This window comes from Procambarus clarkii, chromosome 7 (assembly GCF_040958095.1).
Source record: "Procambarus clarkii isolate CNS0578487 chromosome 7, FALCON_Pclarkii_2.0, whole genome shotgun sequence".
NCBI classification, from domain to species: Eukaryota; Metazoa; Arthropoda; class Malacostraca; order Decapoda; family Cambaridae; genus Procambarus; species Procambarus clarkii.
This window is the reverse complement of record NC_091156.1, coordinates 16,064,790-16,089,357: the sequence shown is the minus strand read 5'-3', so window position 1 is coordinate 16,089,357 and position 24,568 is coordinate 16,064,790. Positions and strand designations below refer to the sequence as shown.

At 45.5% G+C, this 24,568-nt stretch overlaps 2 protein-coding genes across 2 annotated transcripts in view; both read left to right on the top strand.

The window, feature by feature from the left end:
- Positions 1 to 24,568, top strand: part of LOC138356891 (uncharacterized) — a 418,031-nt gene that overhangs the window by 82,492 nt on the left and 310,971 nt on the right. The gene's annotated exons all lie outside the window — the stretch shown is intronic.
- Positions 1 to 24,568, top strand: part of LOC123761407 (malectin-A) — a 77,510-nt gene that overhangs the window by 30,664 nt on the left and 22,278 nt on the right. Inside the window, exon 5 of the mRNA XM_045747428.2 lies at positions 16,694 to 16,751. Coding sequence (XP_045603384.1) covers positions 16,694 to 16,751 — 58 coding nt within the window. The remainder of the gene's footprint in view (positions 1 to 16,693; positions 16,752 to 24,568) is intronic.

Here is a 24,568-nt window from a genome sequence, read left to right as displayed (position 1 = left end):
TAAGTTGACAGGTAGGTAGGGGTTTTGAGGCTTTGGTTCCATTGAAGCCAGTAGTGGTGTTTTTTGACTCGTTGACTTTCTGGTTGCCTTTCCCGTTTAGGTGGCAAAAATAAATGTCACTGCTTCCTGTGTCTCTTCGAGTGGGCCATGTTCAGGCACTAGTCCCTGATAGGCTTATAGAACTCCATGGCTGATGCTACCTAGTAGATGGAACCATCTTTGCTTATACTGTAATACTATAGTAGCTTCAGGTAGCTAACAGGCTCATCCTAAAATTGGTATTTTATCACATTCAACCCTGGTTTTCTGTGGGAAGCCCCTATGGCTCCCTGGAGCTTATCGGGCTAATGTATGTTATGTTAGACCGGGACATTAGCTAAGGAGTTCAGACCTACCAGGGACCAGCGCCAGAACCTGGCCCCTTCAGAGAGGTTTCAGGGAGCAATGGCCCTGGAAAACCCCATATGGTTGGGGGTTTTCCTTATCTGCCATCGACCGGGGTTAGGCACCCAGAAAGGTAGGCGTAACAAAACAAACCCCACATGGTAAGAAACTACAACAAAAACCGAACAGAGAAGTAGAAAACTCCCTACAATCCCAAGGAAACAAGCAAACAAGCAAACATCACACTTTACTGCCGCGCCGATCGTCCGCGCAGCCCTCCCCACCCCGGGAGGGGAAGGGGGGAGCCTCGGACCTACCGCGCCGGCTGCCAAGCTCCAGTTCGTTCGCTAATGTCAACCGGGATTGACGCTTCTCTGGCCTCAGTTTCCTAGGCGGTGTTTGCCTTGTGTGGCGTTCACTGCCGTGTGTTGTGGTGTGCGGTGGCCAGGAGTACTTCATCAGTGCCGGGGCTGCATGTGCTTAGTGGCTGCCTTCCCTAAGCGCCCTGTGAGTACTGCCCTTGCGTAACAGGGTTATCTTCCCTGGGGCGTTCGGGAACCATTCCCGTTGAGGTTCTTGCTGCTCGGCATTTGCCTCGTCCTTGGGGCCAGCTGGGGCTTGGGGCCCTTGTTTGGCCCTGGGTAGGGATTGGTATTGTGCTGGTTAGGGCGTCAAGGTGTTGCGCAGCCTGCCACCTAAGCGGCGGCCGATTTCTGTTGCCTCTGGAGACGGTGTACTTTTGCGGGGTTTTTCTTTTGTTTTTCATTTTTCTTGCCTGGTGGGGGTCTGCCTAAGGTGGTTATAGTTCCACTGGTAGTGTTTGGCGGCCCTCTGCTAGGCCCCCGTGCTTGTACACGTCTCAGGGGTTTTCAGTGCTATAATCTACCCTCTTGTTATGTTTGGGTTTCTTAACCGGTTAGCAACACCTTGCCCGGGCTTCCCGTAGTTGTTACCCTACTGGCCCTGGAAACCCCTGTCTGGGCTCGGGGGACCATTGAATGTGTCTTCCGGGTTCCAACCCGTCTTGTACGGGATCGCTGGTTGCTGTTCCCTTGTCTCCGGGTGACAGTCGCCATTTTTACCTCCGTCGTGCTGCCTGTTGGGTCACTGACACCTTGACCCGGAGTCTTGCGAGTGATTCTCTGCTTGTTCTCCAGTACTCTCCTGATGTTATTACTGTTCAGAGTACAGGCGGCATCCATGTTGCAAGCTAGGTTAGGTTGCTGCAACATGCTAGGTTGGTTTCCCACTCGAATGCCCCGTGGCCGCCCAGTTTGGTTAGGTGCTGTTCGCCCCTTTCTCTCCATGTTCCCGGCTCCGGACCGTCTGCGGGTTTCGGGGTCGGGGCGGGGTTTCGTTGCGGCAGAGACTCGGGCGGTTTTCGGGGGCTGCCCCGTTCGGGTTGGGGACGGAGGTTTGAGCCTGTGCCTCCTGCCAAGGCTTCTGGGTCTTACCAGCGGCCCTTTCTTGTTGCCTTTCCCATGGACTCTTGCTTTTCTTTAAGGGCGGAGGGCTTGGAGGACGGCTCTGCCCCAGGGCCTCTGTTGTTGGTTCCCGGGGCTGTGGGGGTTGCCTGCTAGCAGTTCTGGGGCGGTTTTGCCCCTTCAGGGGTTTTTCTGCTGTTGGGCGGCGTTTTTCCGCCCTTCCAGTCTGCTAGCTTCCCACATTTGCTGGCGTGTTTTTGTGTATTTAGCGTCAGTCACAGCCCCTGCTGGCGGCCATTTTCGTCTGCTGGTTTCACGGCGTGGCCACCAGGGCGGCGTTGCGGTTTGTTTACATGCGTCTGGGTGTGCGAGCGAGCGTCTCTGGTGAGTTTTCAAAAATTTTTCAGGGTTTTTGTTCTCCTGTTGTCGTTTCTTTGTTTTTCTGGTGTTTTCTTGCCGTTGCCTGTTCCTCTGGGAACGTTTGGGTGTTGATTTTGGGTCTGAGCCTCTGGGTTTAGGCTCAGTGCCCCTGGCTGGTATGCTTGCTCCCACACCTTGCCCCTCGGTTTTCGGTCTGTTGGGACCGTTTTCCCAGGGCGTTCTGCTGGGGTCTGTGCTTTGCCTTTCAGTGGTGTTCTCCGCCGGCAAATGTGGTGGTTTGGGCTCCCCCTGGTTCAATTCTGGGTTCCTTTGGGTTCCTTGGTTTCGTTCTGGAGGTTTCTTCCTCTTGGGCCCCCTTTTGTGGGTTCAGGGGACTTTGTTTCCTCGTGTGCCCCGGTTCTGCCTTTTGGGGTTCCGGGGTCTTCCTGGCTTGCAGGCTGAGCTTTTTGGGTCTTGGCACATGTTGTGGTTGTGCTGGGACTTTGTGGTTTTGCTGTCGAGGTGGGCCTTTTGATGCAGTTTTGTGCCTTCTTTGCCTGGCCGGCGTAGTGCTCTCTGCCACTAGTCGGCGGCTTGTGCTTTTACAATATATGTCTTCACCTAGTTGTGCTTGTGGGGGTTGAGCTTTGGCTCCTTGGTCCTGCCTCTCAACCGTCCATCAACAGGTGTATCGGTTCCTGTGCCTCTTGGGCTCTGTCATGTCTACATGTGACATTGTATGGGGGTTAGTCTCGTTACTTGTGTGAGGAGTCGCCACATTACTTCCTAGTGCTTTCCTGTTCCCATTCTGACACTATAAAAAAAAAAAAAAAAATTAATTCTATCTGTGGCTCTTTTGGGTACTTGGTTTCCACCTGTGTCCCCTAGTGCGTGTGCCCCTTGTGTTACATAGCCTGTCCTTATCAGCCCTGTCGATTCCCTTGGGTATCTTGAATGTGGTGATCAGGTCGCCCCTCACTTCATCTTCCAGCGAAGTGTGGTTTCATTCCCGTAGTCTCTCCTCATGACTTCGGTAGTGTACTTTTTCTTTCGGAAGGGGTTCTGTTCCCTTCTCTGTTGACTGGGCGCTGGGGGAGCAGCTTGCTCTGTTGCCTCTCGCTTGGTCCCGCTTTTGGTGGGCGCCTTGGGTTGTCTTCCGGCCTCTGCTGGCGTCGGAGGACGGCTTCTCCCCCTTGGGGGGGGTTCAGAGCTGGCGGGGTGCGCTTCTTCCCCTGCGCTTCGTCATTTCCTCTTCGTGGGTGCGTGGGGCGTGGTCGATCCGCCCCATCCTTCTGGGCTTCCCGTCTGCTCTTTGCAGTCATGAGCTTTTCCCGTCTGCTCTTTGCAGTCATGAGCTTTTCCGGTCTGCAGTTCTTCTGGACTACTTCCGTCTGCGCCCTGGATCCTCTGCCCTCCTCGGAGGACTGTTGTCTCCTGTTAGGATTCTGTTAGGGCCGGGTGCATGGATGGTGGACCTGGACCTCCAGGTCACTTCTTGGCACGTTCCTCTCCAGTTTTTCTGGGGCTAGCACAGTTGGTGATTACCTATGTGTACTTACCTAAGTGTAGTTACAGGATGAGAGCTACTCTCGTGGTGTCCCGTCTTCCCAGCACTCTGTCATATTATGCTTTGATTATGATTGTCATATTGTCATATAATGATTGTGATATGTCATAATATGTCTTAATATGATTGTCATATAATGCTTTGGTGGTGGGGCTTCAGGTTTGCTGTTTTTATTGCCTTCCCTATTTTGTAAAGGGCACTTTGTATAGTCTTTGCATCTTTACCGGATCTTAGTGCCCTGTCTGCGTCTGAGATTCGGTGTCTGGCCTACCTCGACGACTGGCTGGAGTGGGCTCCCAGTCAGTCCGCTTGTCTGCTTGCCAGGGGATGGTTCTTTCCAGATCGCTGGGTTTGGTTTCCTGGTGATCTGGAGGTTTTTCCTTGTGTTTCCGTCCCGAGTTCGGACCTGGGCCTTGTTTCAGGCGCTTGGGCCCCACATTGTCTTCCCTCCAGAAGTGTTACTGCGGCTGTGGTCCCGCCTTTGGCTGTTCAAGAGGGGGTCCCGGGTTGCTCAGCGGTTGCTTGGGCGGTTGTGCGGGAGTTTGCACTTCGGCGTGCTTGTCTGCCCGCGGAGTCGGGTTTGGCTACGGCGTCGGTTGGTTCCTACGGAGACTCCCCTTCCGCCTCTTGCATTCCTTGGGTTCCTCTGGGGATCTGGTGTTGGTGCTGTGTCACCAGCTTCCTCTTTGGGGTTTTCGGGGTTCCGTGCCTTGGCACCTCCCCGAGCCTTCGCTCGATGTGTTCACGGACGGGTCGTCTCTCGGCTGGGGCTTTGTGACCAGTGCTCACCAGGTCGGCCGAGGTTGATGGAGTCTGTCTGTCCGTCGGGCTCACAGCCCGGTTCAGGTGTTCATGGCTGTCTGGTTTGCGCTTCGGAGGGTTTGGGTCACTAGGTACTCTACCATTCAGCTCTGTTTGGACTGTTCTCTGGTGGTTCTTGCCGGAACCACAGGGGGTTTGGTTAACCGTGTGGTTCGTGTCCGGGGTGTGTCCTGCGTCCTGGTGGACAGCTGTCTCGGTTCATTCCTCTTCGTGGGTTGGCCAGTCGTCGCCGATTCGTTTTGTTGGCTCTGTTGGGCTTATGGACTCCTGGCCATGGACTTCTTCAGGTCGGCGTGGTCTAGGCGTCGCCCGTTTTGTGGCGCCCTTCCCACCTGCGAGGACTTCACGGTGGAGGCTTTCGGCAGGCCTGGTCGAGGTGGGGGGTACCTGTACCTCTTCTCCCGGTCCAGCTGTTGCTTCGGGTTCTGGCTCGGTTGCAGCCCATTCCCACGAGAACAGTCCTTATGGTTCCATGGTGGCCGGCCCGGCCTTCTTTTCAGACGCTGCTTGATAGGTGTCCGTACCCAGGGCGTTTTTCCTGAGGCTTCGCCTCTTTCAGCAGGCCGAATCGGTCCTGTCCGTGACTGGTTCGGCCTTCTCTTTGGCTCTTCGCGTCTGGTATTTTGACGCAGGTATCACCATCTCTATGGTGTTCTGGTGGCTTTGTTGACGGTGTCCCACCTGCGAGCTTCGTCTTGGAGACAGTATGACGTTTATTACGTTTTCTCGCGTTTTGTTTCCCCTCCGGCCTGCTCATGAGTTGCCTGAGCCATCCTGGTCCTTGTTCAGGGTGCCTTCTTATCTTCCCCTCAGTTTGTGGTAGCCCCTTCGGTTTCAGTTTCCTCCTCTTTGGTACTGGTGGTAGCCTTATTGGTGTGCAGCCTTTCTCTGTCCTGGCGACGGTCGAGACGGCTGCTTTCCGGAGGGGTTCTTGGGGTATTGGTACCTGTTTGGTTTGGCCGGGGGGTGCGTCCTGTGTTGTCCGGTTGTGCTTTTTGCTGTTGCCGGTGTACCGTGCCTGGGGATGCACTGTGGTTGATCCGGTTCCTTCGTTCCCTGTTTTCAGGGCTCGGGTCTCCCAGGTCGTCCGCAGTGTTTTCCTTCTTCCTGCAGTCTGTCTTTGCGCCCGTGCTGTTCAGACGTTTGCAGCATTTGCTGCTGTGTTGGTGACGTCTTGGGCTCGTTTCGGGCGCAGGGATTTGTGGGTCGCACAGGTTTTTGGCCGCCCATCCATATGTGCGTCTGTTCTTGGATGTTCTTGTTGCCTTGGGTCGCAGGTTTGCGACCGGTTGTCTTGGCTTTGCGTTGCAGAGTTTGTGGCGGCCGCCTCCCGGGTTAGCCCTTTCTTTTCCTTCTCTTTGGGTATGAAGCTCCAGGGAGCCGTAGGGGCTCCCCACAGAAAACCAGCGTTGAATGTAATGAAACGCCATTTTCTGGGTGAGCCCCGGAGGCTCCCTGGAAACCCTCCCTCCCACCGGTCGGCGGTTTTTTCGCATTGGTTGAAGCTTAGCTTCCGAACTGGAGCTTGGCAGCCGGCGCGGTAGGTCCGGGGCTCCCCCCTTCCCCTCCCGGGGTGGGGAGGGCTGCGCGGACGATCGGCGCGGCAGTAAAGTGTGATGTTTGCTTGTTTGCTTGTTTCCTTGGGATTGTAGGGAGTTTTCTACTTCTCTGTTCGGTTTTTGTTGTAGTTTCTTACCATGTGGGGTTTGTTTTGTTATGCCTACCTTTCTGGGTGCCTAACCCCGGTCGATGGCAGATAAGGAAAACCCCCAACCATATGGGGTTTTCCAGGGCCATTGCTCCCTGAAACCTCTCTGAAGGGGCCAGGTTCTGGCGCTGGTCCCTGGTAGGTCTGAACTCCTTAGCTAATGTCCCGGTCTAACATAACATACATTAGCCCGATAAGCTCCAGGGAGCCTCCGGGGCTCACCCAGAAAATGGCGTTTCATTACATTCAACGCTGGTTTTTTGCTGGGCTCCAAGTAGCTCCCCTTCTACACTCAGTTAACCTCTTTCCTGTTGAGTTAAGAGATTTTGTCCAGGCTGGTTCAGAATTAGGGGGGCAGACTGGCTGAGGCTCCAGGTGATTTGGGCTACCATCTAGTGGTGGTTAAATGCATCTTGGTTAGGGCATTTACCCTGCATCAGTGTTCTGTCTCATTTTCCTAGTGGTTTCCAATTTTCTTGAAGCTGTAGCTTGTACGATTGTGAATGTACATTGAGCCGCATCCTGGTTCTGCCTCCTAATAAGTTGATAAATGGGTCTCTGAGGCCTGGCGTGTTCAGCTAAGGTTTGGTGGCATCAGAGCTAAGCTTTGGAATACTGGGGCCTACCAGAAAAGGGGGCTTTTCATTGCATTCAGTGCTTGTTATATATTTTTATATTTTTATTTCTTGATTTCTATTTTATATTTTCTGTGGGAAGCCCCGTTGACTCCCTGAAGCTATCCAAACTGACACGTGCAATATTAGTTTGGGGATCATCAGTCACGGGAGTACACTACTTTATTTCTACCGGGAACCACGAGCCAGAACCTGGTCCCATCAGAGGCACAGAGAGCAATGGCCTATGAGCACTACATTTAAAATGTCATAATTGCCATTGACCGGGGAGGGCACCCGGGAAAATAGGTGAAACAAAACAGACCACCAGCTGGTAAAAATTGCTACCTTTATCTGAACAAAGCAAAATAACTCCCCCCAAAAGAAAACAATAAGTCATCCAACTAGCACAACCGTTCGTTAGCATCTGAAGGGAAAGCCAGCTCACCCCTTCAGTTCTCGACTGATGTGCATGGCGGTCAGCAGTCACCTCTGGCCTCGCTTTCCTGTTCTGGATTTTGGCCTATGTGGCTGTACCAGCAGTGTGTGTGGTGTGGTGGCCAGGTGTTCTCTTGTGCACAGGGCTGCATGCACTTAGGGTGAACTTCGCTAGGGGCTCCGTAAATACTATCCTTTTGTTTCAGGGCTATCCTCCCTGGGGCATTTGGGCCTCACTCATTTGAGGGCTTCTTTGCATGGCATTGTCTTCGCCCTTGGGGTACTTCTGGGGTCTTGGGCTTTCCATCTTGCCCCCGGGTAGGGAGTGGGTTTGCTTGGCATGATGCGCCAACCGCAGTGCTGGCACAGTGGCGGGAGGGGGCGGGCTTCAGGGGTTTGTGTTTTTCTTTTCTAGCGTTTTACTGTTTGTTCACAGAGGTAGTCTGCCTAGCTTCTGATTAGGCATGCCTAGGTTGTGTTGGTAATTACCTAAGTGTAGTTCAGCCCGTCCTCCAAAAATGGGGTGGTAAATGTAAGGAGACAAATAAGTGCAATTATGTACTATTCATAGCAGTTAGGAATTGTACTTATTTTCACTTAATATTAAATCGTACTGTCAAGTCCTGGAGGCTCCCCAGCAACCCTCCCTCCCTACGGTCGCCGGTTTTCGCGTATTTTGATATCCAGCCTCGAAACTGAAGGTGTGGATTGCCTTCTGGAGTCTGGGGCTTCCCCTTCCCCCTCCTGGGGATGGGGGAGCTGCGCAGACATGTGGTTCGGCTTGTGTGATGTCATGCTTGTTTGCTCGTTTTCTCTTAGGGAAGTTCTGTCCACTTGTTTCATTATTTTTGTTGGTTTCACCAGAATAGGGGTTTGTTTTGAGGCACTTGCCTTTCTGGATGTCTGTCCTGATCGATGACAGATATGGAATGCTCCAAAATCACATGTGCCATTGACTATTGACCATTGCTCCTCGTGCCTCTCTGAGGGGGTCCAGGTTCTGGCCGTGGTCCCCAGTAGGCCTAGAACTCTACCCACATCGACTGATGCCAAAAGTTAGGACAATCACTATCAGCCTGAATTGCTCCGGGAAGCCTCCGAGACTTGCCCAGAAAATGGCGTTTCATTACATTCAACGCTGTTTTTTTTGTCTTGAGACTTGCAGTGCTGCTGCCTCCTGGGTACCTTGCCTTACCTTGAGGTTACCTTGAGGTGCTTCCGGGGCTTAGCGTCCCCGCGGCCCGGTCGTCGACCAGGCCTCCTGGTTGCTGGACTGATCAACCAGGCTGTTGGACGTGACTGCTCGCAGCCTGACGTATGAGTCACAGCCTGGTTGATCAGGTATCCTTTGGAGGTGCTTATCCAGTTCTCTGTTGAACACTGTGAGGGGATTGCCAGTTATGCCCCTTATGTGTAGCGGAAGCGTGTTGAACAGTCTCGGGCCTCTGATGTTGATAGAGTTCTCTCTCAGAGTACCTGTTGCACCTCCGCTTTTCAACGGGGGTATTCTGCACATCCTGCCATGTCTTCTGGTTTCATGTGATGTTATTTCTGTGTGCAGGTTTGGGACCAGCCCCTCTAATATTTTCCACGTGTAAATTATTATGTATCTCTCCCGAATGCGCTCAAGGGAGTACAGATTTAGGCTCTTTAGTCGGTCCCAATAGTTTAGGTGTTTTACTGAGTGGATTCTAGCAGTAAAGGATCTCTGCACTCTCTCCAGGTCAGCAATTTCTCCAGCTTTGTAAGGTGCTGTCATTGTGCAGCAGTACTCTACTCTAGAGAGCACAAGTGTTTTCAAAAGTATCATCATCGGTATAGCATCTCTAGTGTGAAAAGTTCTTGTTATCCAACCTGTCATTTTTCTTGCAGTTGTGACGGATACTTTATTGTGTTCTTTAAAGGTAAGGTCTTCCGACATGAGTACACCCAGATCCTTTACATTGCCTTTACGTTCTATGTTATGATTTGCCTGAGTTTTGTACGTGGTTTCCGTTTTTATATTTTCATTTTTTCCATAGCGCATGAGCTGGAACATATCTTCGTTAAACACCATATTATTTTCTGTAGCCCATAGAAAGACCTGATCTACATCTGACTGGAGGTTTGCCGTGTCCTCTATGTTGCCTACTCTCATGAAGATCCTAGTGTCATCTGCAAAGGATGATACAGTGCTATAGGTTGTGTTCTTGTCTATGTCCGATATGAGGATGAGAAAAGTACTGGAGCAAGCACAGTACCCTGGGGGACTGAGCTCTTCACGGTTGATGGGCTGGATTTTATTTTGTTGACTATTACACATTGGGTTCTGTTGGTCAGGAAATTGTAGATCCATCTGCCTATTTTTCTGGTAATTCCTTTTGAACGCATTTTATGTGCAATAACGCCATGGTCACATTTATCAAAAGCTTTTGCGAAATCTGTGTAAATTACATCAGCGTTTTGTTTGTCTTCCATAGCATCTAATGCCATATCATAGTGGTCCAGCAACTGCGACAGGCAAGAGCGCCCTGTTCTGAAACCATGTTGTCCGGGGCTATGGAGATGCCGTGATTCCATGTATTTTGTGATCTTACTTCTTGGCACTCTCTCAAAAATTTTTATAATGTGCGATGTTAGTGCTATCGGTCTGTAATTTTTTGCCTCTGCCTTATTTCCTCCTTTATGAAGTGGTGCTATCTCTGCTGTTTTTAGTATATCAGGAATAACGCCAGTATCTAGACTTTGTCTCCACAGAATGTGGAGGGCCTGCGATAATGGTTTTTTACAGTTCTTGATGAATATGGAGTTCCAAGAATCCGGGCCTGGTGCAGAGTGCATAGGCATACTATTTATGGCTTCTTCAAAATCCAGTGGGGATAGGGTGATGTCTGATATATGATTTGATGTTGGTATCATATCCATGAAAAATTCATTTGGGTTATCAATCTTTAGTGTGTTTAATGGCTCACTGAAAACAGAGTCGTACTGCTTCCTCAGTAGCTCGCTCATTTCTTTGTTGTCATCGGTGAAAGTTCCATCTCCCTTTCGCAGGGGCCCGATACTAGATGTGGTTTTTGATCTTGATTTTGCATAGGAGAAAAAATATTTCGGGTTTCTCTCTATTTCACTGATGGCCTTTTCCTCTCTTTGCCTCTCCTGAGTTTTGTATGATTCTTGTAGCTTGCGTTCAATTGTTTCTATTTCTTTACCTAACCTTCTTCGCTGTTCTTGAGATAGGGTGCGACTCTCAAGTTGTTCCACGATTCGTTTTCTTCGCCTATATAGGGAACGATGTTCCCGTTCCAATCTGCATCTCTTCCTCTTTTTTTCTTAGGGGTATGCGGTTTGAACATATTTCTAGTGCTACTGAGCTTATTTTTTCCTGGCACTGGTTCAGGTTTGCATTTTCTAGCTGTTCTTCCCAGTTTATTTCTGTGAAGTCCTGGTTTATTTGCTCCCAGTTTATCTGTTTATTATTGAAGTTGAATTTGCTGAAATCTCCTCCACCGGGAATCTGGACTGGTTTTGAAGGTCTACTCCCCATGGTTGTCATAACTTCAATTATCCTGGCCGGGGAGGATTGACCGGGCGCCAATCCTTAACTGTAGCCTCTGTTCACCCAGCAGTGAATGGGTACCTGGTTGTTAAACGATTCGGCGGGGTCGTATTCCGGGGAAATTAGGGTTAAGGACCTTGCCCGAAACGCTATGCGTAATAGTGGCTTTACAAGAATGTAAAACTCTTGTATGTAATTAAGTTGCGATCTGAGTAACAGGTATTTGTAATCATTATGTTCCTGATCAATTCATCATTATTAGTGAAAATGAGGTCCAGAGTGTTCTCCTTCCTAGTTGGTTCTACTATTTGCTGGTTTAAGGCAAACCTGTCACACAACCATAGCAGGTCATTTGCATGTGCCTGTTCATTTAGGATACTTCCTGGTATTCTTTCTGATATTACTGTATTAGCCAGGTGCTTCCATTTCAGGTGCCGTAGGTTGAAGTCCCCAAGCAGTAAGTCGCGTTTTTTCCTTGCCTGTTGATTGTTAGCTTCAAGGAGCTGATGGGGCTCTCCCTAAGAAAACCAGCATTGAATGTAAAGAAACAACATTTTGAAACGAACCCAGAGGCTCCCTGACACTCTTCCTCCCTCAGGTCAGCAGTTTTCGTCATTCAAGAACTGAAGGGTGAGCTGCTGGCTCGCTTGAGGTGGCTCCCCCTCCTTGATAACTTATTGCTTATCTTTTTTTTGGGGGGGGGGAAGGGGGAGGGGGTATTTTGCTTTACTCGGACGTAGGTAGCAATTTTCACCAGCTGGTGGTCTTGTTTTGTTTTGCCTATCTTTCTGGGTGCTCTCCCTGGTTGATGGCAATTATGAGATACTGTCTCCACTCGATCATCCGGACTATATGGGAAGGACCCCCAGCCGTATAATCACATGTTCCGGATAATAGTACTTTTTCACCTCTGAGTCCAAAAGTGACCATTTCTAACTATTTTTATACTACAAACAACATAATTTGAATTGCCTTGCTACATATAATTATTAAATATTCAACTAGAAACCTCAACTTGTTGTTGCTCGTCTTCTTGATTGATGCCACACATCTTGAAGTTAAGAATGCTTGACAATTTACGTAACCTATATTAACACAACACTAAAATTAACACTTAAAATTACTGTACAGTTCATTAAGCAAAGTTAGTTTTGACTGCCAGCTGCTGAAGCCTCACTGGTTGAAGGCGCTTGGCATGCCTGTGACGCCTCACTGGTTGAAGGCGCTTGGCTTGCCTGTGACGCCTCACTGGTTGAAGGCGCTTGGCTTGCCTGTGACGCCTCACTGGTTGAAGGCGCTTGGCTTGCCTGTGACGCCTCACTGGTTGAAGGCGCTTGGCTTGCCTGTGACACCTCACTGGTTGAAGGCGCTTGGCTTGCCTGTGACGCCTCACTGGTTGAAGGCGCTTGGCTTGCCTATGACGCCTCACTGGTTGAAGGCGCTTGGCTTGCCTGTGACGCCTCACTGGTTGAAGGCGCTTGGCTTGCCTGTGACGCCTCACTGGATGAAGGCGCTTGGCTTGCCTGTGACGCCTCACTGGATGAAGGCGCTTGGCTTGCCTGTGACGCCTCACTGGATGAAGGCGCTTGGCTTGAGTTTCGTACCATATAAGAATCAAGTTTAGATTGCCTTCTGTGTTCAGTGGCCTGTTGTATGATCAGCTCTTTGGTTCACCTCAGGTACTGGTGCATGTTTCCAACTTCTGGATGAGCACAATTGGATGAAAAATTTATTAATCCGTCAACTTAGGTCATGAGTAAACTGTATTTCGTGGTCATTGGTGTTGGTTCTTTACCGTCTTCTTCATCCTCCTCATCTTCGTCGACCTCACCAGTAACAGACTGGAGAATCTTGTCTTCACTCATCACACTATATCCTGGGTCATTGGCATCTTTTTCAAGCCAATCAACCACATCCTGTCTTTCTAAGTTTTTGTCGGCATTTCTGAACATTCCATGGATTTCATCTGACAATCCTTCAAAATCAATTTCTTCATCCTCCTCATTGCTGACCATAGATGTGAGGAGTGTTTTCCAGGACTTCTTCAAGTCGATTCCTTTACTTCACTCCACACCTTGGCCTAGTTATAGATGGCTTCCTTGATTGTATAGTTCTTCAAATTATCAAGTTTTTTTTTAACCCTGTTATCCACACCGAGGTCAAGATCTTCTGGAAGAGGCAAAACCACCAAAACTTCGTTGAGCATCTTTTTGGTGTACAACCTCTTCGTGGCACAGATAACTCCCAGATCCATAGGCTGGGATTAGAGAGGTTGTGTTAGGAGGAAGTGCCATACACGTTATCTTGCCATCATGTGCAAATAACGTGTCAGTTCTGGGGTGGGCAGGCGCATTATCAAGTAGCAGCAAAGCCCGAACTTCGCTTGGCCTTACTTTGAGTTTCTTAACTTGATAGTCACGAACTTCCCTGCAAAACACATGAAATCAGGCAAGAAAGATCTCCTGTGTAAACCACTCATTGTTTGAGTTATAATATTTCACTGGCAGTCTGTGTCCAAGCAATGTTGCAAGGCTCTTGGTGTCTTTGATTTGCCAACAATTGCACATGGGATTCTGTCTGTGCCGTCGGCATTCGCACACATCATGGCCGACAGCCTGTCCTTGTTAACCTTACGGCCTGGCATACAACCCTCACTCCTCATAGCTAGAGTTTATGATTAACTCCTCTAATACAGCCAAGTTTCATCTGCATTATAAATTTGATAAGAATATAAATTATTTGACAAAATGTATGTTCTAATTTATGTTTAAATGGTTCTACACTGCTTGTATCTGCACTCAATTTTTCACCGACAATTTTCCTCTTCACAATATTGTCTCCCCCCTTTTGAACCTTGCAACCCACCCTTTACTAGCTTGGAAATCCTGTATTCCAAGGCTTGTTGCAAACCTGTTTGCAGCATTTTGTATTTCTGGGCCGCGAACTGTCACGCCAGCTGTGCGGTGCTGAGCAAACCATTTGTACATGTTACGATCCTGGGTTTCTCAGTGGAAACCAGAGGTCAAATTAAGCTCTAAATAATTTACCTTACATTATTTGGTGCGCTTGTATCTTCCTTGCCAGACGTAAGACAAATCTTGTTTCTCACAGAGCATTCAGACTCTTGAGCTTGTTGTGGATTAAGTATAACATTGTAGTAATTATTAACTATCCTTAGAACGAGTAAAGTAAATAATATTGTACATTGGTGAAGATTTGTAATGTGTATAGGCTGCACGATCAATTAGGCTCTACCCGGCACCACAACAACTCGGGAGCTCGGTGGCTTTCTTCTCTGTTCGGGCTGTGTGGTGTAGAGACCTACCTTTGGGAATCTGCCTGGATTCTCCTCTTCCTTCTCTCTTCCCTTACCTTATCCTGTGTCTAGTTTACAAAGCTAAGTACCGGTTGCTTGTACGTTTTCTGGCATAAGTGTGTAGATATTGTGTAGTATAAGCCAGTGTTTTGGGTACCCCTAAGTGTTGTGTTGTGTTAGGGTACACCACGTGGGCTCACTACCCTAAGCTGCGTCAAGCTTCAAGTTCTTCACCAGTAGACTTTACCCTAGCTTGTCCTAATTGTAAAACCTTATATCCTGCCTATGTGGACCAAGGCTTTTAACGTAAGATAGTGTGGTAAAGTAATTATGGTTATTGTTATTTAATGTATATGGGGGTTGTTAAGAGGGTTTAATAAATAAGTTAGTTTTTGAGGTGTATCCATTACTCCTGTTGTAGTGATGTAGTTGATTGTATCCCAGAAGACAGATCTGTTCTAAAACCTTAAAGTATAAACAGGAACCTATGTTCCTTGGGGGCCGGGCCTAATTGTGTCACTACCCTGTTACACCTTGATTCTAACTGCTGACCCTTTCCATAATACTAGATCCCCCATAACAGCTCATAAAATCTTAACAGTACACAGCCTCATCCAACTGTACATGCATAGAATTTTTCAAAGTTTTTCTATCACAACCTCTGCTAGTGCTTGCACCTTCACTCTCACTGGTTGAAATGTATTTCAGATATTTCTCCTTTTGTTTCCTTATATCAGAAACAATACTAGTGCCTATATTAAATTCCTTACAACACTTGAAGTCGACCGGCCATGTTCACAAAGTTGTATAACACGTAACTTGCCCTTAATTGTTAGGACAACCTTCATCCTCTTAACAACTCCAGAATAATTCATGCTGCTACCAGACATAGTCTTGGCCAAAAATGTTCAAAGTTACTATGAAAATAAAAAAGTTATTTAAAAAAATATTTCACTAATGGCGAGGCACTGTGGCAAACGAGGGACAAGAGCACATGGCTTGACCAGGCCTGGACGGGTCCACTTGGGGCAGGGAGGCACGTTATGTAGGCCGCCAGCAGGAAAAAATTACAATATTTTTGAAGGAAATTTCAGCTTGTGCAAATTGTTTTTAGGAAACTTTTATAATATTTTTTATTACATAATTACTAGTATTTTGGACAATTCACTGCTTGTCCTGCTGACTGTCCGGATAGTGCAACGTTGGCAGCAAGTTAACCGGCCCAGATTTTTTATCCGGCCAAACACTCGATTTTCCGGCTCATATGTATATTTTGGCTGGATATTGAGATAACTTTATCCTATCACGATTTTGGCCGTATAAGGACGTTTTCTGGATATTCAAATCCCGGATAATCGAGTGTCTACTGTAATTTAAAGGTAAAGTGCTCATAGGCCATTGTTCTCTCTGCCTCTGATGGGACCAGGTTCTGGCTCGTGGTTCCCGGTAGGCATAAAGTACTCCCATGATTGATTATCCCCAAACTAATATTGCACATGTCAGTTTGGATAGCTTCAGGAAGCCTCTGATGCTTGCCAGAAACTGGCATTTCATTACATTCAACACTGGTTTTTAGTTTCTTGCTTTTCATACTGTTCCTCTTATGCAATTTGGTGATGTATATACCGTATTTGCTGGCGTATAAGATGCTCTTTTTTTTTTTAATTTTTAAATGCATCAAAGTGCCCTGCGTCTAATGCGGTCATATTATATATAGGAGACAAACACCATATGCTTGGGAGCAGGACGAGCATACTGGGTAAGTTCGCTAGGTACAAAAACTGTTGCTAATAATAAAATATTGAAAGAAATCAAACTATTATAGTAAATTGTGGTAATAATAATAAAATATTGAAAGTAAGCAGAGTTACCATGGTCTGTTATCACAAACTTACGATATGTTGGCAGTTATGAAGAAAGTTCACATAATCTCACCACTTTACCTATCAAACATAACCCACATCTGGTATGTCATACATTATTTAAAGAGTGTGTTACTTTGAAGACACAATTATTCATTATCTAAATGAAAAGTGCTCCTACAAATATGAAAGGAATGTTTAACTTTCATCCGCCTGTCAGCAATTTGCAATGTGTGAATGACAACTTTACCAGAGTGCTGTGATAGTGCGCCGGGTGCGCTGCCCTAGTGAATTTTAGCAACAAGAAACATCACATCCAGAAATACAAGTTTCACATCCTGTATAGCAAGTTTTTTGCCCAAAATATAAACAACTACACAGCTGATTTTAGAGAAGGTAAGAGTTGTGGTACAAAATCCACTTTCAAATATCATTCAATAAATTTATGATGAAACCTACTGAAATAGTTTTTTCCACTAGATATCCTTGTAAAATAGGGACGCTTCCTGTGTGAGGTTGCATCTTATGCGAGGATGTGTCCTATGCAAGGGTGTATCTTTTACGCTAGCAAATACGGTATATGTGTCATAATGTTTACTTATGTAAAATGTTCCATCCCTTGCTGATAATTGATCTTAACAATAACATTTTTCTTTACAGGGTTACAAAGACAATCCAAAAATAAATGCAGTTTTTGTAATAAAGGGAAGATTAGATGGTAAGTACTCGATCAGCTCACTATTTCAAATTATATGGGATAGATCCCAGTTAAAATTACTTGAATTTTTAATGAAGCAGTCAGAATGATGAACAAATTCATATTTTGTACCACAGATTACTTAATTTGTATTTCCACTAACAGTATCATAAACATAAATTTACATTAAGGCAGCATCTATATAGAAATAAATAATAGAATGACAATAAAAGAAATTTAACTTGGGGTGTCAATAACTGTCTTGATCACCGAAGGAGTTAAAGGCTTGGCATATTCTGTTCTAAGTTTTAGCTGCCGAGGCCTCACAGGTTGAAGGTCTTTGGCTTTCAGATTTTACCAAATTTGAATCTATTTTGCCTTGTCTCCTTTTTTCATTTGCATATTTTATTCAATATCTTGACGTCCAGTGATGGGTACATAATTAATGTGTCAATATAAATCAGTAGGTCATTGTTTTTTGTTGTGTGGCATTACTGCCACCACTAACTCTTAATCCTTCACCTCACCAGTAATGGACTGGGGAAACCTTTTTCCTCAATCATTATACCATAATCTAGGTCATTGGCATCTTTTTATACCCAGTCAAATATATCAGCCTTTGTAAATCCTCACCAGTTTGTCTAAAACTACCATTTATCATCAGTAAATCCTTCAGAGCTTAATTTTTTCACTATCTCATGAACTGGAACTGTTAGAGAGTTTTTCCATGAACTATTCAAAGAGGATTACTTAACCTCATATCCAAACTTCAGCTCAGTTATATATAGCTTCCTTTACCAAATATTTCTTTAACCTTCAAAGTGTAGTATCTTCATACCTTGATTCATGTGGTAATGTGGTTATCATCATGCTGGTATAGATATTATAGAACTACAGTGGCCCCTCTGTTTACAAATTTAATCCATTCCCAGGGATGGTTCATAAGCCGAAAATTCACACCCCGAAATGAATTTTCCCATAAGAAATAATGTAAATTGAAATAATCCATTCCACACTCCGAAAAATATTAACTTCAAAATATATTTCATACCTAATTCACACAAATATTTATTACTATAGTATGTACAAGTTATTGCTTACCTTTATTGAAAATGACTTATTGGCATATGGAAGACGATGAGGGGGGGTGGGGGAGGAGGACAGGTGTTAGTGTAATTACCTAATTGTAATTATTTTTTTACCTAAGTGTAGTTACAGGATGAGAGCTACGCTCGTGGTGTCCCGTCTTCCCAACACTCTTTGTCATATAACGCTTTGAAACTACTGACAGTCTTGGCCTCCACCACCTTCTCACCTAACTTGTTCCAACCGTCTACCACTCTGTGTTTGGAAAGGGAGTTCCCTTCTAGTATAACATCATGCAGTGATGACTTCTCTTGCGTACTCTCTCTCCTATGTTTTGCAGACATACCACTAGGACCTGGTTGTGGCTCACTGCTTGTTTTTCCTCACTAAAAACCTTTCCATAGAGACTCGTTTTTCCCTACATTGTAACACTTGTCTGTAGTGAGGCATCAGTGTCATTAAAAAGGTTAAGGCAACGGCCTACTTCAGCATGCTGTGGGTGAGTCGTTTCAACAAAAGTTTGCATTTCTTCCCATAGTCTACACCACTTCTTAATTGTTGAGCAAGGGACATTGTATTGCCTGCCTCCTCCCTCTGGGGAAATTTCCTCAGCGCTCTTGTTGTTGTTACAGATTCAGCTACTCGGAACAAGTTCCAAGTAACACGAGCTATGGTGAGCCCGTAATGGGCTTACCTGGCACAGGAGCGGTGCTGTGTGTCCTTCCTCAGCTTTCTCTTGTTGCTGCTCCTTGTGAAAGGCTAGGAGATCTTCGGTGGGCAGCTCTTTGCTGTGTTCCTCCACCAACTTACAACGCACAACACTCGCAACTCTCTCAACACTGTGAATGCCGCCACTTTTTCTTAATTTCTCAAACCATCCCCCTGCTCGCCTTAAACTCTCTTGTATCTGCATCACTCATTCCAGGGGGTTTTCTGTATAAGAGCTTCTTGCAATAGCCATCCTTTTTCACAAATGATGGTCTCTGAAATGTTATCATCTGCTAACTCCTTGTTGTGTATCCAAATTAATAAAAACTTTTCAATATCCTCAAGTGTTTGTGTTCTTTGTTTCATGATTGTTGATATGCCTTTTGCCACTTTAGGACTCATAATGTCCTTTTTCTTAGCAATTACAGTGCATATTGTTGGCATAGATTTGTTGCACTGCCTTGCTAGTTCAACACCCCGAGTACCATTTTCATGTTCACGAATAATCTCTTGTTTTTTCTCTATGGTCATCCTCACATGTGTTTTCTTAGGTTGAACCTTATCACTGACTTTCCTGGGACCCATGGTGTGATATATAATAATTACTTTTATGTTCAAAACCCCAGAAAAGCAAAACTTGGTATTTACCTTGCCCTTGGGGTCAGCTGGGGTTTCATGGCCTTTGTTTAGACCTGGGTAGGAAGTGTTGTTGTTGTTGCTGGTTGGGGTGCAAGGTGCTGGTTGATACCTGGTTGATGGGGTTCTGGGAGTTCTTCTACTCCCCAAGCCCGGCCCGAGGCCAGGTTCGACTAGTGAGAGTCTGGTCCACCAGGCTGTTGCTTGGAGTGGCCCGCAGGGCCACGTACCCACCACAACCCGGCTGATCCGGAACTTCTCTTAGAAAACCGTCCAGTTTTCTCTTGAAGATGTCCACGGTTGTTTCGGCAATATTTCTTATAGTCGCTGGGAGGACGTTGAACAACTGCGGACCTCTGATGTTTATACAGTGCTCTCTGATTGTGCCCATGGCACCTCTACTCTTCACTGGTTCAATCTTGCATTTTCTTCTATATCGTTTACTCCAGTACGTTGTTATTTTACTGTGTAGATTTGGGACCTGTCCCTCCAGTATTTTCCATGTGTATATTATTTGATATCTCTCGTCTCCTTTCTAGAGAGTACATTTGGAGAGCTTTGAGACGATCCCAATAATTTAGGTGTTTTATCTCGTCTATGCGTGCCGTATATGTTCTCTGTATTCCCTCTATTTCAGCAATCTCTCCTGCTCTGAAGGGGGAAGTGAGTACTGAGCAGTACTCGAGACAGGACAGCACAAGTGACTTGAAGAGTACAACCATTGTGATGGGATCCCTGGATTTGAAAGTTCTCGTAATCCATCCGATCATTTTTCTGGCCGACGCAATATTTGCTTGGTTATGCTTCCTAAACGTTAGATCGTCGGACATCATTATTCCCAAATCCTTGACATGCTGTTTTTCTACTATGGGAAGATTCGATTGTGTTTTGTACCCTGTATTATGTTTCAGATCCTCATTTTTGCCGTACCTGAGTACCTGAAATTTATCACTGTTAAACATCATGTTATTTTCTGCTGCCCAATTGAAAACTTTGTTGACATCTGCTTGTAGTTTTTCAATGTCTTCAGCAGAGGTAATTTTCATGCTGATTTTTGTGTCATCTGCAAAGGACGACACGAAGCTGTGACGTGTATTTTTGTCTATATCAGATATGAGAATAAGGAACAGTAGCGGTGCAAGGACTGTACCTTGAGGTACAGAGCTTTTAACGTCGCTTGGACTTGATTTTATCTGATTGACTGTTACTCTTTGTGTTCTGTTCGACAGGAAATTGAGTATCCAGCGTCCTACTTTTCCAGTTATTCCCATTGACCTCATTTTGTGAGCTATCACCCCATGGTCACATTTGTCGAACGCCTTTGCAAAGTCTTTGTATACAACATCTGCATTTTGCTTTTCTTCTAGGGCTTCTGTGATTTTGTCATAGTGGTTGAGTAACTGTGACAGACAGGATCTTCCCGCCCTAAATCCATGTTGTCCTGGATTGTGCAATTCATTGTTTTCCATAAAACTAGAAATTTGATTCCTAATCACTCTTTCAAACACTTTTATTATGTGTGATGTTAGTGCAACTGGCCTATAATTTTTTGCCAAGGCTTTACTCCCCCCCCTTGTGCAACGGAGCTATATCTGCAGATTTAAGTGCTGCTGGTATCTCCCCTGTATCCAGGCTCTTTCTCCATATTACGCTGAGTGCTCTCGCTACTGGTACTTTACATTTCTTTATGAATATTGAATTCCATGAGTCTGGCCCAGGAGCTGAGTGCATAGGCATATTGTCAATTTCTCTTTCAAAGTCTTCAGAGTTTGTGGTAATATCCGTTACATTATCTGCAGCTTGAATGTCCCTCATAAAGAAGCTGTCTGGGTCATCAACTTTCATGTTGTTTATTGGTGTACTAAACATAGCCTCATACTGGCTTCTTAGAATTTCACTAATCTCTTTGTTGTCCTCTGTGTACGTACCTTCATTTGTAATTAACGGTCCAATACTGGTCGAGGTTTTGGATTTTGATTTGCCGTATGTGAAAAAGTATTTCGGATTTTTCCTTATCTCTTGTACAGCTTTCTGTTCCAATTCCATTTCCTCAGACTCATATGATCGCTTCAACGTTTGTTCTATTTCTTCGATCTCGCTGCTTAGGCTTATTTTCCTTGCTTGTGATAGTTGTGTCTGCCGAAGCATTTCCGTTATTTTTTTCCTTCTCCTGTACAGTTGTCTGCGTTCTCTTTCTAGAGTGGTCCTCTTTCTGCCCCTCCTCACAGGTACGTGCTTCAAGCAGACTTTGTAAGCTTCAGCTGTCAGTTGAGCTATTCCCTGTAATTACCTAAGTGTAATTACCTAAGTGTAGTTACAGGATGAGAGCTACGCTCGTGGTGTCCCGTCTTCCCAGCACTCTTTGTCATATAACGCTTTGAAACTACTGACGGTCTTGGCCTCCACCACCTTCTCACTTAACTTGTTCCAACCGTCTACCACTCTATTTGCGAAGGTGAATTTTCTTATATTTCTTCGGCATCTGTGTTTAGCTAGTTTAAATCTATGACCTCTTGTTCTTGAAATTCCAGGTCTCAGGAAGTCTTCCCTGTCGATTTTATCAATTCCTGTAACTATTTTGTATGTAGTGATCATATCACCTCTTTTTCTTCTGTCTTCTAGTTTTGGCATATTTAATGCTTCTAACCTCTCCTCGTAGCTCTTGCCCTTCAGTTCTGGGAGCCACTTAGTAGCATGTCTTTGCACCTTTTCCAGTTTGTTGATGTGCTTCTTAAGATATGGGCACCACACAACAGCTGCATATTCTAGCTTTGGCCTAACAAAAGTCATGAACAATTTCTTTAGTATATCGCCATCCATGTATTTAAATGCAATTCTGAAGTTAGAAAGCATAGCATAGGCTCCTTGCACAATATTCTTTATGTGGTCCTCAGGTGATAGTTTTCTATCTAGAACCACTCCTAGATCTCTTTCTTTATCAGAATTCTTTAAAGATTTCTCACATAATATATAGGTTGTGTGGGGTCTATGTTCTCCTATTCCACATTCCATAACATGACATTTATTAACATTAAATTCCATTTGCCAAGTGGTGCTCCATATACTTATTTTGTCCAGGTCTTCTTGAAGGGCATGACAGTCATCTAAATTTCTTATCCTTCCTATTATCTTAGCATCATCAGCAAACATGTTCATATAATTCTGTATACCAACTGGTAGATCATTTATGTACACAATAAACATCACTGGTGCAAGAACTGAACCCTGTGGTACTCCACTTGTGACATTTCTCCATTCTGATACATTGCCTCTGATTACTGCCCTCATTTTTCTATCAGTCAGAAAATTTTTCATCCATGATAGAAGCTTACCTGTCACCCCTCCAATATTTTCCAGTTTCCAGAACAACCTCTTATGTGGAACTCTGTCGAAAGCCTTTTTTAGGTCCAGATAGATGCAGTCAACCCAACCATCTCTTTCCTGTAATATCTCTGTGGCTCGATCATAGAAACTGAGTAAATTCGATACACAGGATCTTCCAGATCGAAAACCATACTGTCTGTCTGATATTATATCATTTCTCTCTAGGTGTTCTACCCATTTAGTTTTGATTAGTTTTTCCAATACTTTCACTATTACACTTGTCAATGATACAGGTCTATAATTGAGGGGGTCTTCCCTGCTGCCACTTTTGTAGATTGGAACTATGTTAGCCTGTTTCCACCCGTCTGCTACGATTCCTGTACACAGGGATGCCTGAAAGATCAGGTGAAGTGGAATGCTGAGCTCAGATGCACATTCTCTCAGAACCCATGGTGAAACGCCATCTGGGCCAGCTGCTTTGTTCTTACCGAGCTCCTTGAGCATTTTTTCCACTTCGTCTCTAGACACCTCTATGTGTTCTATGTTGTTCTCTGGAATTCTTATTGTATCTGGTTCCCTAAAGATTTCATTTTGTACAAACACACTTTGGAACTTTTCGTTTAGTGTTTCACACATTTCCTTTTCATCTTCCGTGAATCTATTTCCCATTTTCAACCTCTGAATATTATCCTTTACCTGCAATTTGTTGTTTATGAATTTATAGAATAGACCTGGTTCTGTTTTACATTTGTCCGCAATCCCTTTTTCAAAATTTCTTTCTGCCTCTCTCCTCACTGCCGTGTAGTTGTTTCTCGCATCTTTGTATCGCTGGTATGTTTGTATCGCTGGTATCTTTGTATCGCTGGTATGGTTATCGCTCCCTGTGTGGGAGTTTTGTCGCTTAAGACCGTCTCCCATTGAATGGTTGCAAGGTCTACATTTATTTTTTCCCAGTCAATCCTCTTTTGTTGAAATTGAATTGATTGAATATTCCTTCTCGCTTGTTGGGTTTCTTAGACCTACTACCGTTATTTATGCTAGTTCGCACTTCAATGAGCTTATGGTCTGAGTATGAAGTATCTGAGATTGTTAAGTCTCTGATTAGTTCATCATTGTTTGTGAATAACAAGTCTAGTGTGTTTTCGTTCCTAGTTGGTTCTGTAATCTGTTGATTGAGCGAGAATTTGTCACAGAATCTCAAAAGTTCTCTGACCTGTGGTTGGTTACTTCCCGGGTCATTCCCTGCTATGATATTTGTGTTTGCAATTCTCCATCTTAGACTCGGTAAATTGAGATCTCCAAGGAAGATAATATCTGGAGCTGGGTTTGCTAGGTTGTCAAGTATGTTCTCTATTTTGTGCATCTGCTCTGTGAATTCCTCAACCGTTGTATCTGGCAGTTTATATATTAGAATAATAATTAGGTTTAGTTTCTCTACCTTAATTCCAAGTACCTCTACCACCTCATTAGTTGAGTTTAGTAGTTCTGTGCATACCAGGTCTTCTTTAATATACAGACCTACTCCTCCATTTGACCTAGTTTTTCTATCACATCTGCTGCTGTGCAGCAAAAGTAGGGGTACTGCTGTGCAGTACCCCTACTTAGCGATGGCCGTATTCCTTATCCCTCCTGTTGTTGTTGTGCTTTGGGGGGGGGTCTTTTCTTTTTGTTTCTTACCTGGAGGGGGTCTGCCTGGTCTGATTATTAGTCCACATGATATTTTTGGTGGGCCCCCTCTAGGCCCTCCATGCTTATGCACTTCCAAGGGGTCCAGTTTTGCTGCATCCCTATTGTTGACTCTCTTAGGGCTCAACCAGCTTTGCAGCACCATTGCTTGGGCTTTCTGTAGGCAAAATCCCCTACAGGCCCTGGAAAACCCCATCGGGGCTTGGCAGACCCATGGATGTGTGTTCCGAGTCCCGTCTCACCTTGTGAGGGACTCTCAACCCGAGTCTCTCGCCAACTCTCAACCTGTGAGAGTTTGCAGGTTGTTCGTTGCCTTTGTCTCAGGTTGACGAACACTGGTTTTGCCTCTGTCGTGCTGCTTGTGAGGTCGTTGACACCTTCGACCCCTGGTTGAGCGA